The sequence below is a fragment of the Sus scrofa genome, chromosome 9, assembly GCF_054392235.1.
Source record: "Sus scrofa isolate SSC_HxYL_T2T_F1_AM1 chromosome 9, Sscrofa_HxYL_maternal_Yorkshire_Landrace_v2.0, whole genome shotgun sequence".
Taxonomy (NCBI): Eukaryota; Metazoa; Chordata; class Mammalia; order Artiodactyla; family Suidae; genus Sus; species Sus scrofa.
Genome location: NC_139391.1, coordinates 53648946 through 53669878, shown reverse-complemented (window position 1 = coordinate 53669878; position 20933 = coordinate 53648946). Strand labels below are relative to the sequence as shown.

Below are 20933 nucleotides of genomic sequence, written 5' to 3'. Positions count from 1 at the left end.
GTTTCTTTTCCTACCTAATACTCTTTGGGGTTTCCGACCCCTTAAGCAGTGCTGAAGTTGAGGCAGTGCCTGGTAACAACTGTTTGGTTTTTGTTTTTGTTTTTGTTTTTTTTTGGGGGGGCCATGCCCAAGGCATGCAGAAGTTCCCAGGCCAGGGATCAAATCTGTGCCACAGCAGTAACCAGAGCCACAGCAGTGACAATGCTGGATCCTTAACCTGCTGAGCCACTAGCATTTCCTAGGATTTCCTACGTTTTGAAATCTTTTTCCCAGTGAGGATCTGGTGTCTCTCAAAATCTATATTTCAACCATCCAAGATGTCCCCCCCCAACTCCCAGTGGGGGACATAATATCATTTGGTTTTTATATTATGTAAATGTTTTTCAATTGTGTTTTAATTTGAAAATTCATTATTTGCCCTTGATACACTGATGAACTGGAAACTCATGTGATTTATTTTTCTTTGCGTTCTATTTCTTTTTTTGTTTTTCATTTGATATTTTTACTTTTATTTTTTGGCTGCATCTGGGGCATGTGGAAGATCCCAGGCCAGGGATCAAACCCGAGCCACAGCAGCAATCCCACCTGCTTCAGTGACAATGCCTGGATGGATCCTTAAACTGCTGCACCACAAGGGAACTCCTTTGATATTTTTAATGATAGCCTAAAGGTTCAAAATTTACACTTTAATAACACTTTAGTCTACTTAACAGATGTAGATTTGAAAGTTTCAGTTTCCCATTTTATCAAATGACTCAACCTTTTGGCAATACAGGCTGATTTTTGGTAACTGCCTTTTTTCAATGCTTGGTTAAGAAGAAATTCAACTGCCCAACAGCCACTGGAAGTGGGATGGTATAAGCTCTAGTGACTGATGTTACGGAAAATTTCAAACACAGGAAATCACAGCATCTTTGTCAAAGGATAATTGAGCAAGAATGCAGATAAGTTCCACGAATGATATACACAGTCTACTTCCTGGAGTCTAAAACCCTACTGCACTTTCCTTGTTACTTTTCAGTTCTTGTGCAGCTGAGGCTATGGAGTGATCATACTCAAATATGGTTCAGTCAAAATTAAAAAAAAAAAAGAGTTTCCGTCACGGCTCAGTGGAATGAATCTGACTATCATCCATGAGGACACAGGTTCAATCCCTAGCCTCGCTCAGTGGGTTAAGGATCTGGTGTTGTCATGAGCTGTGGTGTAGGTCACAGAAGTGGCTCAGATCCCAAGTTGCTGTGGCTGTGGCATAGGCAGGCGGCTGATTGGATCCCTAGCCTGGGAACCTCCGGAGGATGCAGGTGTGGCCCTAAAAAAAGACAAAAAGACAAAAAATCAATCAATCAAGCAAATATGCTTCAATCTTGACAAGATTCATATAGAGAGATATGAGAGGCATAGTTGTCAGGCAGATATGGATATAATGAACCCAAATCTCCAACTGGAAGCTCTCATCATTAACTCTGTCTATTCTCTGATTTGCTATGTGGCCTTATGTGTAGTCACTTTTCCCTGTGCTTTAAAAAAATTCATCAAGTAGAATGATAAAAGACCTAAATCGCTCCTTTGTAGATAATTACAAAGACTTTCTAGAAAACATGTAAAGAGGTCCTTTCAAAAAAAGCAGCAACATGTTACTGTCAACACTTTTAGAATGCTTTTTCAATATTGTATGAAGGAACTCAATATATGAGGTAAATACTATAAAATTTCACAGTATAAAATCCAAAGTGTATTAAGTACTCTTCAATAGCTAACTGGTCTCCAATACCTATTATATAGGGGATGTACTGAGATTTATGAAGATATATGATTAGAATATCTAGGAGTTCCCATCGTGGCTCAGTGGTTAATGAATCTGACTGGAACCATGAGGTTGTGAGTTTGATCCCTGGCCTTGCTCAGTGGGTTAAGGATCCGGCATTGCCGTGAGCTTTGGTGTAGGTCACAGACATGGCTCGGTTCCCACGTTGCTGTGGCTCTGGTGTAGGCCGGCAGCTACAGATCCAATTAGACCCCTAGCCTGGGAACTTCCATATAATGTGGGAGCAGCCCCAGAAAAGGCAAAAAGACAAAAAAAAAAAAAAAAAAAAAGAGAGAGAGAGAGAGAATATGTAGCTTATATAATTTCTATCACATTTCTGTTAGGCTGGAATCACTGTCTGTGGTAGACAGTGGTCCTCCAAAGATGCCCACATCCTAATTCTCAGAACCAATGAAAAATAAGCTACTTTACTTGGCAGAAATAGACTTCACAGTTGTGATTGAGGGTCTGGAGAAGGATTATCTAGGTGGGCCAAATGTAATCACAAAGGTCTGATAAGAGGAAGTCAGGAGGGTCAGGGTAAGAGAAGAAGATGTGACCGTAGAAGCAAAGGTTGGTGTAAGATGGGGCCGTAAGCAAGTTACATGACAGCCTCTAGAAGCTGGAAAAGGCAAGGACTCTAGATTCTCCCCTCGAGCCTCCAGGAAGAACGCAGCCTTGCTGATCCATTTTAGACTCTGACCATCACAAGAAGATGTGTGTGGTGTAAGAAGATGTAAAAATGTGTGTGGGAGTTCCCACCGTGGCGCAGAGGAAATGAATCTGACTAGGAACCATGAGGTTGCGGGTTCGATCCCTGGTCTTGCTCAGTGAGTTAAGGATCCGGCATTGCTATGAGCTGTGGTGTAGGTCAAAGATGTGGCTTGGATCCCACATTGCTGTGGCTGTGGTGTAGGCCAGCAGCTGTAGCTCTGATTCGACCCCTTGCCTGGGAACCTCCATATGCCATGGGTGCAGCCCTAAAAAAAAAAACAAAAAAAAGAAAAAGAAGAGAAAAGAAAAGAAAATGTGTGTGGTATAAAGCCATTAAGTCATTAAGTTTGTGGTAATTTGTTACAGAACCAATAGGAAATAATACACTATCTCTGTCTATGTGTGAGGCTGATGAATGGGGAAAGCATTGAATCTGAGTGCTAAAAATGGATCTGTTTGAAAGTTTAAATTGTTTCGAGTTTTTCACTTCTTTGATGGATAAATTATCATCTACACTTCATTTGATTTTTTTTTTTTTTTGTCTTTTTGCTATTTCTTTGGGCCGCTCCCACGGCATATGGAGGTTCCCAGGCTAGGGGTCCAATTGGAGGTGTAGACGCCAGCCTACGCCAGAGCCACAGCAACTCGGGATCCGAGCCGCCTCTGCAACCTACACCACAGCTCACGGCAACGCCGGATCGTTAACCCACTGAGCAAGCGCAGGGACTGAACCCGCAATCTCATGGTTCCTAGTCAGATCCGTTAACCACTGCGCCACGACGGGAACTCCTGATTTTTGACTTTAAGAACATTACTTTCAAAGCCTCAAACACTTGCTTCTCAAACACTTGAGGAAACACCTGTCAGGACAAGACTTCTTATTTCTTAGAACTTGCAGGATAGGGTCACTTAAAGTGAAATTAGGAATTCCCTCTTGCCCAGCAGGTTAAGGTTTTGGCACTGTCACTGTTGTGGCTCTGGTTATAGCTGTGGTGCGGGTTCAGTCCCTGACCTGGGAACTTCCACATGCTGGGGGGCAAAAACCAAAACAAAACAAAAACCAGAATCTAAAGTGCTGAAATTAGGAGTTCCTGTCGTGGCGCAGTGGTTAACGAATCCGACTAGGAACCATGAGGTTGCGGGTTCGGTCCCTGCCCTTGCTCAGTGGGTTAAGGATCCGGCGTTGCCGTGAGCTGTGGTGTAGGTTGCAGACGCGGCTCGGATCCTGCGTTGCTGTGGCTCTGGCGTAGGCTGGCGGCCACGGCTCCGATTAGACCCCTAGCCTGGGAACCTCCATATGCCGCAGGAGCGGCCCAAGAAATAGCAAAAAGACCAAAAAAAAAATAAATAAATAAATAAATAAAGTGCTGAAATTAATTGTTAATTGCTTGATAGACACAATCTAGTGTTTCAGAGTAGCTATGGACTATGGTGGACAGTCCTAAGGTGGCCCCCATGTTGACACCTGTGAGTGGGGGAGGACCCATGACTACTTCTTTTTTTTTTTTTTTTGCTTTTTTAGGGCCACATATGTGGCAATATGGAAGTTCCCAGGCTAGACGTTCAAGAAGAACTACAGGAGTTCCCGTCGTGGCTCAGTGGTTAACGAATCTGACTAGGAACCATGAGGTTGCGGGTTCGATCCCTGGCCTTGCTCAGTGGGTTAACGATCCGGTGTTGCCGTGAGCTGTGGTGTGGCGTAGGCTGGCGGCTACAGCTCCGATTGGACCCCTAGCCTGGGAACCTCCATATGCCGCAAGAGCAGCCCTAGAAAAGGAAAAAAAAAAAAAGACAAGAAAAAAAAAAAAAGAAGAAGAACTACAGCTGCTGACCTACACCACAGTCACAACAATGCAGCATCTGAGCTATGTCTGCAAACTACACTACAGCTTGGGGCAATGTCGGATCCTGGACCCGCTGAGTGAGGCCAGGGATTGAACCTGCATCCTCGTGGATACTCGTTGCACTTATTTCCGCTGCACCACAGCAGGACCTCCCCATGACTTCTTACTAATAGAATATGGCACAGGTTGTGGGATGACATTCACATAACTATTTTACTATGCATATGATGCGTGTATATGTATTTGTATATATATGTATATACACATGTACATATACATATTAACACAATCTTGTGTGTATATTTACCCTATGAGATGTGTGTATATGAATATAACATACAAATGAACATTGTGTACATCCATATGTATGTGCCTCGGTGTGGGTAGGGGTGTGGTAGGTGCAAAAGTCCATCTTAGCAAGTGGAGAGAGACTCCCATGATGACACGGAAGAATTTTCTGTATCATGAGAGGGCCAGGTGACAAGGAACAAGCCAAGTGTAGTGTCTAGCTGCCCGCCAGCCAGAAAACAGATATCAGTCCTAAAACTGCAAGGAGATGAATTCTGCCAAGCCACAACCTGAGGCAGCTTGGAAGTGGTTCTTCTCCCATTAGCGTCTGATGGCACCGCAGCCCTAGCTAATGTCCAGATTGAGGCCAGGCGAGACCCTAGCAGGTGACTCAGCCAAGCTTTTCCCAGGTCCTTGACCCACAGAAACTCTTGAGATAACAAACAGATGTTAGTTTAAGCTGCCTAATTTGTGGTAATTCATCACTCAGTAGAGAAAATGAATACAGGGACCGACTACAACGATGGTTTAAAATGAGAGTTCCTGTGCCCCATTCCAAATTACGGAATCAAATCTCTGGGTGTAAGACTTGGGAACCTGAGTTTGAAATCCCAGGCTTCTGATATACCTATACATTGGTAGAGTAGGCTACAGCAGTGGTTCTCAAAGCAAGCTGCACACCATTATCACCTAGACAGCTTTTAAAAATATAACTACCCCAGAAATTCTTTTTTTTCCCCCCTGTTTATATAGCCACACCTGTGGCTTATGGTTCTTCTTGGGTCAAACTGGAGCTGCAGCTGCAGGCCTATACCACAGCCAAGGCAATGCCAGTTCCTTAACTGCTGATCGAGGCCAGGGATGGAACTGCATCCTCAAGGAGGCTACACTGGGTTCTCATTTTTTTTTTAAGGGCCGAACCCATGGCATATGGAGGTTCCCAGGCTAGGGGTCAAATTGGAGCTGTAGATGCTGGCCTACACCACAGCTCACAGCAACGCCAGATCCTTAACCCACTGAGCGAGGTCAGGAATCGAACCTGCATCCTCATGGATGCTAGTCAGATTCATTTCTGCTGAGCCATGATGAGAACTCCCCACACTGGGTTCTTAACCGACTGAGCCACAATGGGAATTCCTACCCCTGGAAATTGTTATTCAGTAGTTCATAAGTGGGGTCGGCCCAAGAATCTGTATTTTTAAAGAGCTTTCCAGGTAATTCTGATATAAGGAACTACTGGTCTTGACTTATATTGTTACTTATATTTATAAGCAGTGAAATAATTGAAATTTCCCCAGAAAATCTTGGGATTGATTTTATGAAATAAATTCCAAGCTACTGATTTTGCTATAAAGTCAGGTTTAAGATTGGACTCTAGGCAGAAAACAGTCATAGAGTCATAGATCTCTGGGTAATTAACTGAAGCTTTATGACCTGTATTAAAATAAATCATTTTGCCGAATTTTTGCTGGACATATACTGAGGCACGTTATGCTTTCAGCACTACATTTTGTAAATTTTGAAGACTTCTAAAAATGTCAAAAATTTCAAATATGTGTGTGTGTGTGTAAAAGCACCTATTTTAAATTTAATTATAAATCAAAAATATTGTTACTTTAGTTACTAAAATCTAAAAATCTTAGCTGTATTTTAGTCACATAGGAACATATCTTACTGACCAAACATAAATGGGAAGTATTTTAATTAATATTCCTGTATTTTGTAAAAAGTAGCAAATTGTTCTTTGGAAAACACTTTCTTAGTTTTTAAAAAAACTTTTTGTTTTGGGGATTCTATTATGGTGCAGTGGGTTAAAGATTGTTTTGAAACTATATCATATATGTACCAAAGGTCATTTTTAACTAAAATGGTGTGAATTTGTTTTATGTTTACTTTGCTGTAAGTCTCATGTAAACAGGCAGGCACTGAATGCAATATAAGTTGTATCAGCACTGAATGTAATGATGGATACAGTTTACAAATTGTGCCTTTATATATTAGTTCCCTTTTGAGCTACCAAAATGACTGCTTTTAATATATTTTTGAAAAAGGGATTTGGGGGATTAGATGAAAAAAACAAAAACAAAACAAAACCTTAGGTTTTTTGGCTGCACCCACAGCATATGGAAGTTCCTTAGCCCGGGATTGGATACAAGCTGCAGCTTCAACCTATGCCATCCAGCAATGGTGGCTCCTTAACCCACTGCACCACAGCAGCAACTCCAAAAACCTAAGGTTTTTTTTTTTGCTTTTTTAAGGGCTGCACCTGTGGCATATGGAAGTTCCCAGGCCAGGGGTCGAATCAGAGCTGCAGCTGGCAGCCCACACCAGATCCAAGCTGCATCTGTGACCTACACCACAGCTCATGGCAACACTGGATCCTTAACCCACAGAGTGAGGCAAGGGATCAAACCGGAATCCTCATGGATACTCATTGGGTTCATTTCCCCGGGGCCACAATGGGAACTCCAAAAACCTAAGATTTTTAAAGAAGAAATTTAGGAGGACTTCCTTTACTGGAACAATGGCTTACTATAAAGCAACAGAACTTAAGGCACAATGATGTTTGTGCACAAGGACAGATAGGCTAACGGAAGAATAGGGTGTCCAGAAACAGACCCACACCTATACAGTCTCCTGGTTTATTACAAAGCCAACAATGCAGTGCAGTGTGTGTGTGGGGGGAGGTGGTCTCTTTAATATATGGTGCTGGGTCAATTTAGACAGCCTTGTGGGAACAGATGAATCTTGACCCATATATCATACTATAGCAAAAAAGTAATTTCAAATGGATAGTAGATATAAGTGAGAGAATAACAATAAAGTTTTTAGAGGAAATTATAGGAGATTATCTTCCTTTGATTATTTTCCTGATTTATGAAAACTTAGAAATAACTGACATATAACATTATATTAATTTCAGGTATATACATATATTGCATATATAAGTATATATTGGGAAATAATCATCACGATAAGTCTAGTTAACCACACAAAATTACAATTTTTTCCTTGTCATCAGAACTTTTAAATACTATTCTATTAGCAATTTTCTTTTCTTTTTTTAATGATTTTTATTTTTTTCCATTATAGCTGGTTTACAGTGTTCTATCAATTTTCTACTGTACAGCAAGGTGACCCAGTCACACATACACATATACATTCTTTTTTCTCACATTATCATGTTCCATCATAAGTGACTAGATATAGTTCCCAGTGCTATACAGCAGGATCTCATTGCTTATTGTCTTAGCAATTTTCAAATATAAAACAGAGCATTATTAACTATAGTCACCATGTTGTACGTTACATCCCCAGGATTTATTTTATTTTATAACTGGAAGTACCTATTTTGTCCTCTCCCTAGCCCCCAGGATAGGAAACAACTTAAAAAAAAAATGGACATAGTAGAACCACAAAGGGAAAAATGATAAATTGGACAACACTAAATTGAAGGACCTCTGTTCTTCAAAAGACATTAATAGGAGAGTGAAAAGGTAATCTTCCGAGAGAGAGAGAAGTCAGTTTAAAAATTACATATCCAATATGTTTTTTATCCAGAATATTTAAGAACTCTTAGAAACTGGTAAGAAAAAGAGAAACAATCTGTTGGAAAAATGGGCAGAAGAACAGCACAGACACTTCACAAAAAGGATACCCAAATGCCCAACAGACATATGAAAAGACGCATAATTTATGAGTCATCAGAGAAATGCAAATGAAAACCTCAATACAACCTCACTTCCCACTCACTCAGCAGAAACGCTACAATGAAAAAGCCAGACAATATCAGGTATTGGTAAGCATGTGGAGGAATAGGAACTCACTGCTTGTGGGAGTGTAGATTGATACAAGGACTTTGGAAGACTGTTTGGCACCATATACTACAGCTGAACATAAATGCAGGCAGCAACTCCACTCCTGCGAAAAAACTCCAGAGAAGCGCTTACAAATGTTCACCAAAGACAAATTTATGTCTCAGCAGCGATTTTAAAATAATCATAGAGTTCCCACTGTGGTGCAGTGGTTTAAGAATGCTACTGCAAGAGTTCCCATTGTGGCTCAGTGATAAAGAACCAGACTAGTATACACGAGGACTCGGGTTCGATCCCTGGCCTCGCAAGGATTTGGCATTGCAGCAAGCTAAGGTGTAGGTGGCAGTCGAGGCTCCGATTCCCTGTTGCTGTGGCTGGGTGTGGGCCAGCAGCTGCAGCTCCAGTTGGACCCTAGCCTGGGAACTTCCATATGGGGCAGGTTTGGCCCTAAAAAAAAGAAAAAAGAATCCCACTGCAGGAGTTCCCCACTGTGGCACGACGGGATTTGAGGCGTCTTGGGAACGCTGGGTTCAATTCCCCGCCAGCACAGTGGGAATTGGATCTGGCATTGCCACAGCTGCAAGCATAGGTTGAAATTGTGGCTCAGATCAGATCCCTGGCTAGGGGTACTCCATATGCCACTGGGTGGCCAAAAAAAAAAAAAAAAGAATCCCACTACAGCAGCTCAGGAGGCTGCACAGATGGAGGCAGGGGTTCAATCTCCAGCCCTGTGAAGTGGGTTAAAGGATCCCACCATGCCGCAGCTGTGGCTTGGATTCAACCCCCACCCTGGGAACTTCCATATGCTGCAAGTGTGGCCATAAAAAAAGGTAAATAAAAATAAAATGAAATAATATCAAGCTGGAAACAACCCATATCCATCAATGCGAGTATCCAGTAGAATGCAGAAATAAACTGGTCTATTCACACAGTGCAAAATTACACACCAATGAGGATAAATGAACTTCTGCTAACTGCAACATGGGTCAGTCTATATATTGAGTGTAAAACATCATACACAGAAAGTACAGAAGTATGATTCCAAGGGCCAAAAGTTCAAAATCAGGTAAAACTATTTCACAATGTTAGACACCAGGAGAGCAATTACCCTGAGGAGAAATGACTGGAAATGGGCATAAGAGGGCATCTGGACTGTGTTTTACCTGGACGCAGGCTGCACAGGAATGTTCATTATGTGACACTGGGTAGTTGTACACTGAAGGTCTGTGCACTTTTCTGTATGTACGTTGTATTTCGATTTTTTAAAAAAAAGGTTTTAAAAATAACTACATGTAACTTCCCCTGTCATTCCAGACCCTCCATGTCTTCTGGGTTAGGTGTGTCAGCCGGATGGAGAACGTACTCCATCCCCCCCGCCGCCCAGCCACCTCAGAGCTGCACTTGTCTGCGTGTGTGCGTGGTTCCTAATGTCTCCAGCAGACGGGCCAGGGCTGACTCTGTTCAGGGCGGTCATTCGATGGTAGGTCACCCATGGTATACGTTCCTGAAATGACTGGGGAAGGTATCCCTCGATAGGCCCTTAAACCCAAATAAAGCCGTGTTCTTGCTGAAACACTGTCACAAAGGCCAGCAGAAGAGCAGAGGGAGAGGCTGTGACCAGAACAGAGAAGGAGGCGAGGAGACTGGGAGACAACAAACCTACAGTTCAAGACTGAAGCCACCTGACTGCGCCAGGCTCTTCACGCTCAAGGAGGGTTCCCTGAACGAGCGTCTCGGCGAGAAAGTGACAGCTCTCTCCTGAGCGCGTTTTCACCCCGTTTCCGCATTGTGGGTGCTCGGGGCAGCCAGGTGAAAGGGCGGATGGAGGGCGGCGGTGAACCAAACAGAGGTGCCGCAAGGAAGGGGCAAGTCCGGGACTGGGGACGGGAGATCGGGACGCTAACGGGGCGGGACGCGAGGGTCCTCTGCCCGAGCGGGGCCCTGATTGCCCCTCCGCTTACCTGCCGGGGCCGCCCGGACTGCCTGGCCCGCGAGGCTACCCCGCTCCCGCCCCTCTGCGGAGAGCTCACCTGCGCCTGGGGGCGTCGGGTCCTGCCCCGGTGCCGCTGCTGCGGGCGTGGGCTCCGGCCGGGTGCCCGCCGCTCGCTCAGGGGAAGTGCAGGCGCCCGCCCGCTGCCCCGGAAGCGCAGAGGCTCCCGGCCCGCGGCCCCTCCTCCGCCGGCCGCTCCCGCGCCCGGAGCTCAACCCGAGGTGGCACCCGGCCCGCCTGCCGCCGAGTCCTCCGCGCCCCGTCACTAAAGCCGGCGGGAAATTCCGTTGGCATCTGTGCAGCCACGGACCCAGCGGAAGCTTGGAGATGAGTCTCTACTCTTGAGTTCCCGGAAACCCACTGGGAGAACCTGCAGTCTCGGGTTCTCTGTCGCAGGCAAGGAAAGAAACCCTTATCTCATTCATGAGACCGCTCAACACTCTGCAAGGGGAGTGTTTATACCTCTTTTCTCCTTAGGTAATGGAGGAAAATGAGGCTGGACTTTCCCAAAGGCCTCACACAGTAAGTGGTAACTCCGGTCTCGAACGCGGAGAGGCAGGCCGGCGGTGCAGCCGTGAAGGTAGCTCCAGGGCCGACCGTGCCTGGCGCGTCCCCCTGTTCATGTCCAATCACATGGCCCGCACTGCCCTTTGAGCGCTAAGGCAGCCGGGCCGAGTGTGCGGGGCAAACTATGGCGAGTCCTGGGTTAGAGTGGAGGGACTTCTTAACGCTCTTGAGATGCTGAAGAACTTTGGAAAGTACCAAGGCGGGGAAATAGAACGTGGCTGTTTCACAATGCAAGAAATAATCTCTTCCTGAGCGGTGTTCCTCCGAATGCCTATTTGGAAAACATTCCTGCTGTGTACGTGAAATGCTTTAGGGCGGAGATGGATTTAATAGGGCCGATCTAAGATTCATGATCTCCCTTGCAATCAGATTTCCTGCTTTTCTTACTCATCCGCAGGATTTAGTGCTGATCCTGGGAGGCGGGGTGGTGTTAGACCTTATAGGAGGGTCAGGAGTCAGTCCCGGGGTTCACCACCAGGGCTTATCACTGTGCAAGAAATGAGACCCCTGGGAACTGTGGGGCCTGTCTAGGTTCACTTTCCTCATCGAAATGATAGTATCTGGTTCTTGGTGTTGTGGGAAGGGGTAGATGAGATAAAATCCATCAGACGGCTAGCCCTGTGCCCGGTGCGGAGGAAGGCTTTTTTTACTCTGCAGGAAGTACCCCTCCGCTTTCCCTGGGCTGCGCCCACACTCTGCCGTCCCTTCTGCTCAAGAGTGCCCTCCCTTTTCCCAGCTCTGCTCTTCGAAACACCCCTCTTCTGGCAAGGGTGTTTTTCGGTTGGTCTGTTTTGCCGTGCCGGCGGCATGCAGAAGTTCCGGGCCTAGAGATCCAACGCACCACAACAGTGACAACCCTGGACCCTCAACCTGCTAGGCCACCAGGGAACTCCTGGAAAGGGTCATTTTTTCAGCTTATGCAGGAAAAGCTTTGCCATCCCTGCCCTTCCCATCTCCTTCCCAGAAATCCCCTCCCCACCCAGTACCTAGTGTTATTTGGCCTGGTGCTCAAGTAGCTTATCTCCATTAGACTGGAAATTCCCTTTGGCCAGGGTTGGATCTGGCTCCAGTGGGAGGAGAGGAACTCAGGTAAGAACTCTGAGAGCCAAGGATAGAGCAAGCTCCATGTTGGGAGGAAGGTGAAGGCTTGGCCCTGAGTGCCTTTCACAGTGTAACAGGGAAGACAGATGCAAAGGTAAGTGCTTTCCTGCAGCCTGAATGAAGCTCTGTGGGAGTGTGGAGGATTCATAACGTTTTTCTAACAAGTGCGGCCTTTGGCTTCCTGGAGGAAATAGCTTTTGCGGAAGGAGCCTGATGAAGGACTTTTTCCTCCTGACCCCAGATGGAGTGTCTGTACTAAAGGAAGAATGAGTGGATACTGGGCCCAAAGGAGGGTGCTGTACGGAGCTAACACGGATGTTGGGTTTGACCTGCCTCGTCCTTGCCCCCTGCCCTGGCAAGTTCCTTCCTGTCTTTCAGCACAAGTTCATTCTGCATTCAGGTGGCTCTTCCTCTTCTGCTTATCTAATTAGTCTTGGCTCTTCCCCGCCCACCCTCACCCCGAACCCCTGGGAGCACATCTGCCCTCTCCTCCCTCCCTCCCTTGCTCACCCTGCTGATGATCAGGGAGGCCCATCTCCATCTTTTGTTTCCTTCTTCTCCCCAGAGGCCCTTTGGGGGGCGGGAGTGGGCCTTTGACTAGCTCTCTATTCCCAGGCACTTCTCCCTCTGAACAGCGGTCTGCACTCAGCCCCACTGAGTGCATTTCTTCCTGGGACTGTCCCCCCTAAGGTCCCCATAGACCCTCTTGGTACTGAATCTGGCCCGTGTGTGCACTTATACTGCTGATCTTCCACCGGGGCCTGTGGGACACCTCACTCTCCAGGCTTCTCTCCTGCCTCTGTCCATGGCTTCAGCATCCTCTTTGCCTCATGCCTTAGATGTGGTGGGGTCCCTCCAGCTACCTGCCTTGTTCCTGACGGGCCCTCCAGGGGCTCCAGTGGAGACAAATACTATACTCTGCCTGCTGGTGTGTCTCTAACATGTAGCCCCAGGCCCGGCCAAGAGTTGGAGCCCCATAAATACTGACTAGATGAATGAACACTTTCCTTCCCTCTACAACCAAACCCCTGCAGGAACTGTGCTCCTCTCAGCCTCCTATCAAAGGCTAGGAGGGTGTTTCAAAAGCAACGGCTGTGAAGTGAAAAGAAGAAGGGATGGAAGACTGAAAGGAAGGAGTTAATCACATTTATTGACTGATGAACAAGGAGGCAAGTCAGTAATCTGGGCCGGGTTGCTCCAGGATGCTCCCTGCCTGGGCTCTGCTGGGTCTGCTGAGAGGGGCAGAGGCAGTCCTTCTGGGTCGGTACCAGGAAGGAGCCAGTCCTGAGGTGTTCTGTCCAGCTGGGCTCCTGGTGGGTGGCATCGGGCTGGGCCTCAGGCACAGTGGTCCACTTGCCCACCTAGCCACACATGGGAGCAGGATGCCCTGGACAAGAGGAGGGTGGAGGAGAGCCTGTGGTGCTGGAGAGGAATTGAGCAGTGAGAAGGTGTGAGCACGAGCGGGAGTTAGAGCCAGGGTGACAGAGGGGGCAGTGGCAGTGGGGCCCAGTGAGGTGCTTACAGGCTCAGAGGATACAGTGCTCCAGGGCCTTCTCTCCCAAGTAAAAGCGGGTGAAAAGGAAGGGGCTCAGGTTGATGGTCTGGAAGTGGCCTTCTAGCACCATCTCTGCCACGGCCCTCCCCACGGCCGGGGCCTGCTGGAGCCCGTGGCCACTGAAGCCTGTTGCAAAGTACATGTTGACGATGAGGGGGTGGGGGCCGACCACGCCATTCTGGTCAAAGGTGTTGTAGTCGTAATAGCCAGCCCAAGCTCTCTGAACCTGTGGGGGCACAAGATGCGGAGCCCTCTGTCAAATCAGAGCTGCAGCTGCAGGCCTACAGCACAGCCACAGCAATGTGGGATCTGAGCTGCATCTGCGACCTACACCACAGCTCAGGGCAACACCGGATCTTTAACCCACTGAGCGAGGCCAAGGATTGAACCCGTGTCCTTATGATATTACTTGAGTTCGTAACCTGCTCAGCTTCAATGGGAACTCCCTCCTCTGAGTTACCTTTAGAGTCTCAAAAGCTGGTACCCTCCAGGCCAAAGGGGGCCACACCTTCTCTTGGAAGAAATCATGGTCCACTTCCAGGTTCCCTGGGTCTGGTTCTTCCTCCTGGGGTGAGAGGTGGGGACAAGGCTTATGTTGCCTGGGACACAAGGGCAGAGCCCGGCCTCACTGACCCTTTTCATCAGTCCCCTCGGTAGGTAAGGGTGGGGGAAGAGACCTCAATTCAAACCAGAGGGGACTGTGACATCAATACCTGCTCTGCGCCTTCCAAAGAAGCCTGACTCCTAAATGACAGTCTCCCTCCTGGCACCCCTGCCCCACGTAGCTTACCTCGGCGGGGCTGCAGCCGCCCAGGTAGTTGTTGCCTAGTCCTTCCCGGCGGAAATAGACTCCACTGAGGTCTGCAACGAGCGGTGCCTCCAGGCCTGGTCCCTGGGGGCAGTGCCACAAGTACACATACCTGCCATGACCAGCGATGTTAGAAGTGGTGGGAACAGCAATTCTGCCCCCGTCCCCCACTCTGCTTTTGCCACCCATCAGCTGCCCTGGGAAAGGCACCTCTTCCTTGGCTCCACAGGCAGCTTGGTGCCCTGCAGAGTGCCAGGCAGCCCCTTCCCAACACCAGCCAGCTCTGCAATTTGCCCGGACCAGGCCCCGGCGGCGTTGACCACTATGGCACATTCCACAGGCTGGTACTCCTGGCTGCAGTCCATCTTCACCTGCGGGCACCAGAGGGGAAGGGAGGGAGGCTCTGGCCCACACAACGGCCACTGGGAACAGTACTTTACTTTCTGAGCTTCAGTTTACCCACCCTGGAAGTGGGCAGAAGGAAATCAAAAGGAATCATTGCTGTTCTCGCCTCTGCACTTCGGTAAAGAAGAAACCTAAACTGGGAACTTACTTGGACTTCATGGATCCTTTTCAAAGTCACTTCCTCCCCACTGATGGTCTCCATGTGGGTAGATGAAGAGACGAAACCTATAGGAAAAAGAAAATAAAATATGCCCCTGAAGCCCTGAAGAGGAAGGAAAGGGGGATTCCTCTAGTTTCATGAGGAAAGAAAGCTGGAAGGCTGGGAGCTTCCCTTAGACACTGAAGCACACAGAGACGGGGGAACAGGGATGAACTTGGCCGCAGCGCACAGGAATGCTCAACTCTTCCAGCAGATCACGAGTCATGGAGAAACCCAGTCAGGAGTGAGAGGCAAGATGCCCAGGACCTCCCCTGCCCTCGCTCAGCCTGTGTGTGAAGGCGAGACCCCGTCTAGGTCAGTGTCCTGACTGCCAGAGGACATGAGTGGTGAGCACGGGGTCGCGGACTCACGTGTTACCTCTCCTTGGCAGAAAAGGACCCCCATGGACTGGACTTTTCGCCGAAGCCCCTGGAGCAGACACCAGGGGTCAAACCAACCTTCATTCTCCAACCCTGTGAGGAGAAAGTGGACTTGTCAAGAGGGGCCAGGACCCCCCTCTTCTGTTTTTCGTGTGTCTCAAACTCTTTAGGGCTCATAAGTGGAGGAAAGTCATGCTGATCAACCAGAGTCAAATCCTGTGGAAGACCAGCAGAGCCAGCATGGCCTGGGGGAAGCGCTCCTCCGTGACTTGGCTGGGGGGTGCTGAGTCTTCTAACCTGAAGCCCCGCACCCCTCGCCCCCTCTGCAAGCAAGCCTCACCATAAGATGCCAAAGCCACTCCCTCTGTGTTTATCCAAGGAAACTTCTTCCGAAGTTGCTCTGGAGACATCAGACAAACTTTGGCTCCTTCCTGCCTGGAGAAATGTGTGGGTGTGTGTGCGTGTTTTGGAGAGGCGGAGTGTGCAGGGGCAGAAGCAAGTCACAAGTCACCCCATTTGCCGCACTCCTCCTTCCTAAAGTCCCCACGGAAACTTGCTGCCTAGAAAAGACCCCGCTCCCAGCCGAGACCCTTTAGCATCTGACATCTCTGACGCCCTATCCTCCCTCTGCTACACTTAACTGCCGGGCACCCCCTAACTGCTCCACGAACTTTTGCAACAAGGGTGGGTCACTTTGTTCCCTCCACTCCTGCCTGGGATGGCCTTCCTGTCTGCCTCCTAGTGCAGTCCTGTTCACCAGCATAACTATCTCCTCTGGGATGCTGATGCCCAAAGGCAGCATCATAGGCACTAGAAGGACACAGTCACGAGCCAGATTGCCTGGTTCAAATCCCAGGGCCACCACTTACTAGCGCCACATGCCTCAGTTTCCCTACATGTAAGATGGGGATATTGTGATGAGTAAATGAATAACTACTTGTAAAGCATTTAGGATGTGACCTGACGTCACCAGTGAGACTCATAGATGTACCTGTTAAAGATGGTCACGCTTGACTGGTCATGAGACCCACTTGGGGCGGCATCACCAAGTCTGGCCATGGCCTGTCTTTCACACGAGCCCCTCATCTGCTTGTATTTTTGTAGGTGGGTGATTCTGTGCTTCAGCTGCAGGGTTTTGTTTGTAACAAAGGCTGTATGGCCTGCAAAGCCTTCGAGCTTTACCCCCTGGCTCTTAGGGAGAACACCCGCAGATTTTAGGGGCCCTCCCTGGGATCCTGACTTAGGAAGCGGGACACGTCCTGGGTGGTTCTCATTTCCCAGCAATTTAGGAACCACGGTGGCGGTGCTGTCTGTGTTACAGCATTAGCAGGGGCATGGGCGGGCTGCCCGTGTCTGCCTGACAGACGAAGCTCCTAGAAAGCAGGGCCCCGTCCTGTCAGCTCCATCAGCCTGGTGCCTAAAGTGAGTCAGGACCCACTGCATGCAGGCAGCTGAGACACAGCATGGAAGCTGTGCCAGGCGCCCACCTCTGAACCTTCACGTTGTTTTCCATGGTCGCAGCCCCCTTCTCTGAAGCCAGAAAGAGGTACCCAGAGGGGTTGAATTGGAGGTCCAGGGGAGGGTCATCGACCACAGCCAAGTACTCCTGTGTGCAAAGAAAAGCTCATTGAAGAAGCTGGAGTTCCCATTGTAGCACAGCAGAAATCAATCTGACCAGTAACCATGAGATTGCAGGTTCTGTCCCTGGCCTCGCTCAGTGGGTTAAGGATCTGGCATTGCCATGAGCTCTGGTGTGGGCAGCACATGAAGATCAGATCTGGTGTGGCTGTGGCTGTGGTGTGGGCTGGCGGCTATAGCTCCGATTCGACCCCTAGCCTGGGAACCTCCATATGCTGTGGGTGCAGCCCTAAAAAGCCAAGAAAAAAAAGCTCCTTGAAGAAGCTGACTTCAAGAAGGGAGGGAGGGGAGTTCCCTTCATGGCCCAGAGGTTAATGAACCTGACTAGGATTCATGAAATTGCAGGTTTGATCCTTGGACTCTCTCAGTGGGCTAAGGAAATGGTGTTGCCGTGAGCTGTGCTGTAGGTCACAGATGCAGCTTGGATCCAGTGCTGCTGTGGCTGTGGTATAGGCTGGCAGCTGCAGTTCCAATTCGACCCAGCCTGGGAACTTCCATACGCCAAGAGTGTGGCCCTAAAAAGCAAAAAAGAAAAGAAGGGAGGGAGGGCTTTCCTGGACCTCTTACCACAGCCCCAGGCTCGGGGGCCTCAACCCAGGGAGAAGCCCTCTCCAGGCACCGCCCCTGGGAAGAAAACCAGAACTTCGAACTCCTGCTCCAAGTACCCCCACCGACTGGGCTGCTCCCCTCTCTGGGCTAATGGAAGGGTCACCACCAACCCCCCGATCTCATCACACTTACATTGATGTTCCGTAGAAATTCGGCTGAAAAGAGGGAGAGCTGGATGTTCTCAGGCAGTGAGAACTGCTGACGAATCCCGCCCACAGAAAGCACCGTGGAGGCCTGGGAATACTGTAGAGACAAGAGAAGGTGACGTACATGTGAGCAGAACACCATAATAGAGGGTGAGAGACACATGCCAAAAATTTAAGGGGAGTTCTACTGGCCACTTTATAATCTAAGAGGGGTTGACATGGATAAACCCATGTGCAAGTTAACCAGCAGCCCCACAAGGGCAACAGTTATTAAAATCCTTATTAACAGATGTGCTTGGCAGAGAGGCTCAGTCATCTAAAAAGGGCTGGGCACAGTCAGGCAAAATGGTGACAGGCTGGATGTCCAAGGCAGCAGATGGACATTTGCTTTACTGATTGTGGAAAATAGAGGCATATGGTCAAAGGAGCAAGATTCATGACTAACTGGCAGGGGTAGACAGGAACGATCAAAGCGCAAAAACCTTGGAAGTCACACAACCTGAAAAGGGGTTGCGATAACTGTGTTAATTGCAGCTTGACTGCAGGCCAGACCTGTGAGATTGCAAAAGAGCCAACACTACCAAATTTGCTTCCCAAAGCAAAATCTGTGTTGTCCAGGTAGGAGGAACCTGGGACTATTTCTCAACAAGGACCAAAGCCCAGTCCCTGCCCTTTGGACCGTCAAGGACAGAGGTCTTTCCTCTCCTCCCCTTCCCCCGTCCCTTGAGTCCCTGGTGCCCGTCTCATGACTCTGCCCAACCCCGGACCTCACCGTGTGGTCCCGCTCCACCACCAGCACCCGAATGGCACCTCGCCGCTTTTCCAACCTCTTCAGCCAATAGGCCACGGACAGGCCAAGCACCCCACCCCCCACAATCACCACATCTGCTTGTTCAGGGGGCAGGTGGCTGGTGTCGTACAGTGGCTTCCAGGCCCCTCCAGGAAGGATGGACTGGATCTTCTTCTTAATATTGGACACTTTTCCATCCCAGTCTGTGGGATGCAGTTATGGTCAAAGAGGGCCGAAGGTCTCCTTTCCAGGAGGTGGGGGCAGTTAGAGAATGGGCAGAGGAAAAGGTGGGCTAAACTGACACTGAGCTTTCAATTCTCATTGTCACCCCTTCTCACAAGGTTAGCCCGCACCCAGCAGCATTCCTAGCTTTGCTTCATGGTCTCCATGCCAGAGTCTCTCTTCCTTTGTGGGCATGATGCCCAGCCCAGCGAGATTCACCTTTCCTAAAATTAACCCTCTCTACTCTCTCCCTAGGCTAGGCGACTCACACATATCTCTCTTCTGTGCAGACCTTTCTCTTGCCTGAGCCCAGGCACCAAGATGTCCAGGCACCAAGATGTCCAGTGTCCTCTGGAGCATGGACCCTCTGAACAGCAGCTTATTCTGTCACCACCAGCACACCTACATTCCTGTCCTGTCATCAAGTCCTGATGACTTTGCCTCCTAAATACCTCCCCAACCTCTCCCTTTTTCTTCATCTGTACCACCACCGCCCTAGAACAAACCATGATACTGTTTCTCTCAGCTGTTTCCACTCATTTCCCTCTTGCATAGCTAGAATGATCTTTTTCTAAACACTATTTTAATCACATGCCCTCTTGCTTAAACCCTCCAGTGGTTTTCCGTTACTCTAAGGATTAAAGTCCAAAACTTTCCACGTGGCCCTTGAAGACACTGTACAATCTGGCTCCTATTCTCCTAGTCTTCTCTGCACACTCCAGCCCCAGCTCCTCATTCTTATCACAGGGGTCCACACAGGTGACCTCTCTGCTTTGAAACTCTGTGCCCACTTCTTTGCCCAGTTAATCCCTTGCTTCCTTTAGATCTCAGCCCAGTTATTATTTTCTCAGAGATGCCCCCTTGACTATGCCAAGTTCTCCTGTCACACTATCTCATAGCTCCGTGAATGGCTCTTTTGCAGCATGCAACACACCTGCAACCTTGCATTTCTCTGGGATTGCTTCATACTGTATTCTACCTTCTTCACCGAAATAGCCAGCCCAGCACAGTACCTGGTACCTCCTAAGTGCTTAATAAATGTTTTGAATACATGAATCCTTTTGACTTTCACACCTAACTCACAAATCTCTGAGTCTTGTCTCCAGTTCAAGTTCAAACTCTTCTCAGCAGCATGTGACTCTTTCTTTGATCTGGATTTATTTTACCTCTCCAGACTATATTTCATACTACTACTCAAACTCTATCTGGATGGCCTTTGCTAATTCCTTGCGTAAGAACAGTATTTTTCTCCTAACCTTTGTTCAGTTCTCCAGCACCTGGACATCATACCTTCCTTGAATCAGTAAACATCATCTTTCAAGGCTGACCTCGGTTCGCATCTGTTCCATGTATACTAGCTACTCCCCTGGCAGTGCAGGGCATAACTCTTAAGCTGGGTTGAACTGGTCTATTGAAGCCTTGAACTGGTCTATTGAAGCCTTTCCTTTCCAGCTACACTTCAGGCACCTCCAGAACATATATCGAATCCTCCTTCTCTTCTTTCCTCTTGAACTTTCCAGCCTTGAACTGGTCTATTGAAGCCTTTCCTTTCCAGCTACACTTCAGGCACCTCCAGAACATATATCGAATCCTCCTTCTCTTCTTTCCTCTTTCATGACTACAACACTAAGAACAGCATCCTGCATGCGAGCAGGACTTAATGCACTTCTATCAAACCAATGAATCACCCTGGCTGTTATTCTGGCGGTAAGCTCAGGCATAGAACGAACTGGGATTTGTCACCTGAGAAGGGCAACCTCTGGATCCATACACCTGTCCAGACTGTACAAGCTCTGGCAGGTAAGATATCCCTTCTTCCAGCGACCCACTGTCTTCTGAGCGTGGCCAGGGATCCCAAGTCCTGAAGGTCACATGGCTGGACATTGGGGGCATCCCAGAACCATGATACCCTCCGCTGCCCTCAACTTTACCCAGAGTAGAGCCTCCTCTGCGTGTGCCTAGCTCCCGGCCCAAGAGGCCCCGGCGCAAGCCGAGCCACAGCGCCCTCCGAAGCATGGCCCTCCAGCGTCCGGCCGCTGTGGGAGGGTACCCTACACT

At 48.6% G+C, this 20933-nt stretch overlaps 4 protein-coding genes across 34 annotated transcripts in view; 1 reads left to right on the top strand and 3 right to left on the bottom strand.

The window, feature by feature from the left end:
- Positions 1–10589, bottom strand: part of TIRAP (TIR domain containing adaptor protein) — an 18552-nt gene extending 7963 nt beyond the window's left edge. For 3 of the 4 annotated variants that reach the window (XM_021063114.2, XM_084976591.1, XM_003130060.6), the window contains exon 1: positions 10496–10589. The gene's annotated coding sequence lies outside the window, so the exon portion shown is untranslated. Of the gene's footprint in view, positions 1–10426 lie in introns of all 4 variants that reach the window. The other variant, XM_005667493.4, reaches the window with a different exon arrangement.
- The window catches only part of ST3GAL4 (ST3 beta-galactoside alpha-2,3-sialyltransferase 4), a 1054305-nt gene that overhangs the window by 98046 nt on the left and 935326 nt on the right, over positions 1–20933 (bottom strand). The window lies entirely within an intron of this gene.
- Positions 10149–13292, top strand: LOC146399919 (uncharacterized). 3 transcript variants are annotated; one of them, XM_084976595.1, is made up of 3 exons: positions 10149–10851; positions 12365–12478; positions 13158–13292. In XM_084976595.1, the coding sequence occupies exon 1, from the start codon at positions 10287–10289 to the stop codon at positions 10722–10724; it is 438 nt and encodes a 145-aa protein (XP_084832721.1). In that variant the 5' UTR covers positions 10149–10286; the 3' UTR covers positions 10725–10851; positions 12365–12478; positions 13158–13292. The 3 variants fall into 3 exon arrangements, with proteins under 3 accessions (XP_084832721.1, XP_084832719.1, XP_084832718.1); XM_084976593.1 differs by having other exon boundaries at positions 10149–10907; XM_084976592.1 differs by having other exon boundaries at positions 10149–12523.
- On the bottom strand, positions 13254–20933 carry FOXRED1 (FAD dependent oxidoreductase domain containing 1). Of its 26 annotated transcripts, none has more exons than XR_014814283.1 (12): positions 20389–20933; positions 18636–20278; positions 17850–17960; positions 16958–17076; positions 15811–15905; positions 15462–15563; positions 15040–15116; positions 14697–14857; positions 14469–14598; positions 14139–14243; positions 13646–13804; positions 13254–13545 (listed from the first exon to the last, which is right to left on the bottom strand). XR_014814283.1 is itself a non-coding variant. In XM_084974222.1 (12 exons), the coding sequence occupies exons 4-11, from the start codon at positions 16981–16983 to the stop codon at positions 13650–13652; spliced, it is 951 nt and encodes a 316-aa protein (XP_084830348.1). In that variant the 5' UTR covers positions 16984–17076; positions 17850–17960; positions 18636–20278; positions 20389–20933; the 3' UTR covers positions 13254–13545; positions 13646–13649.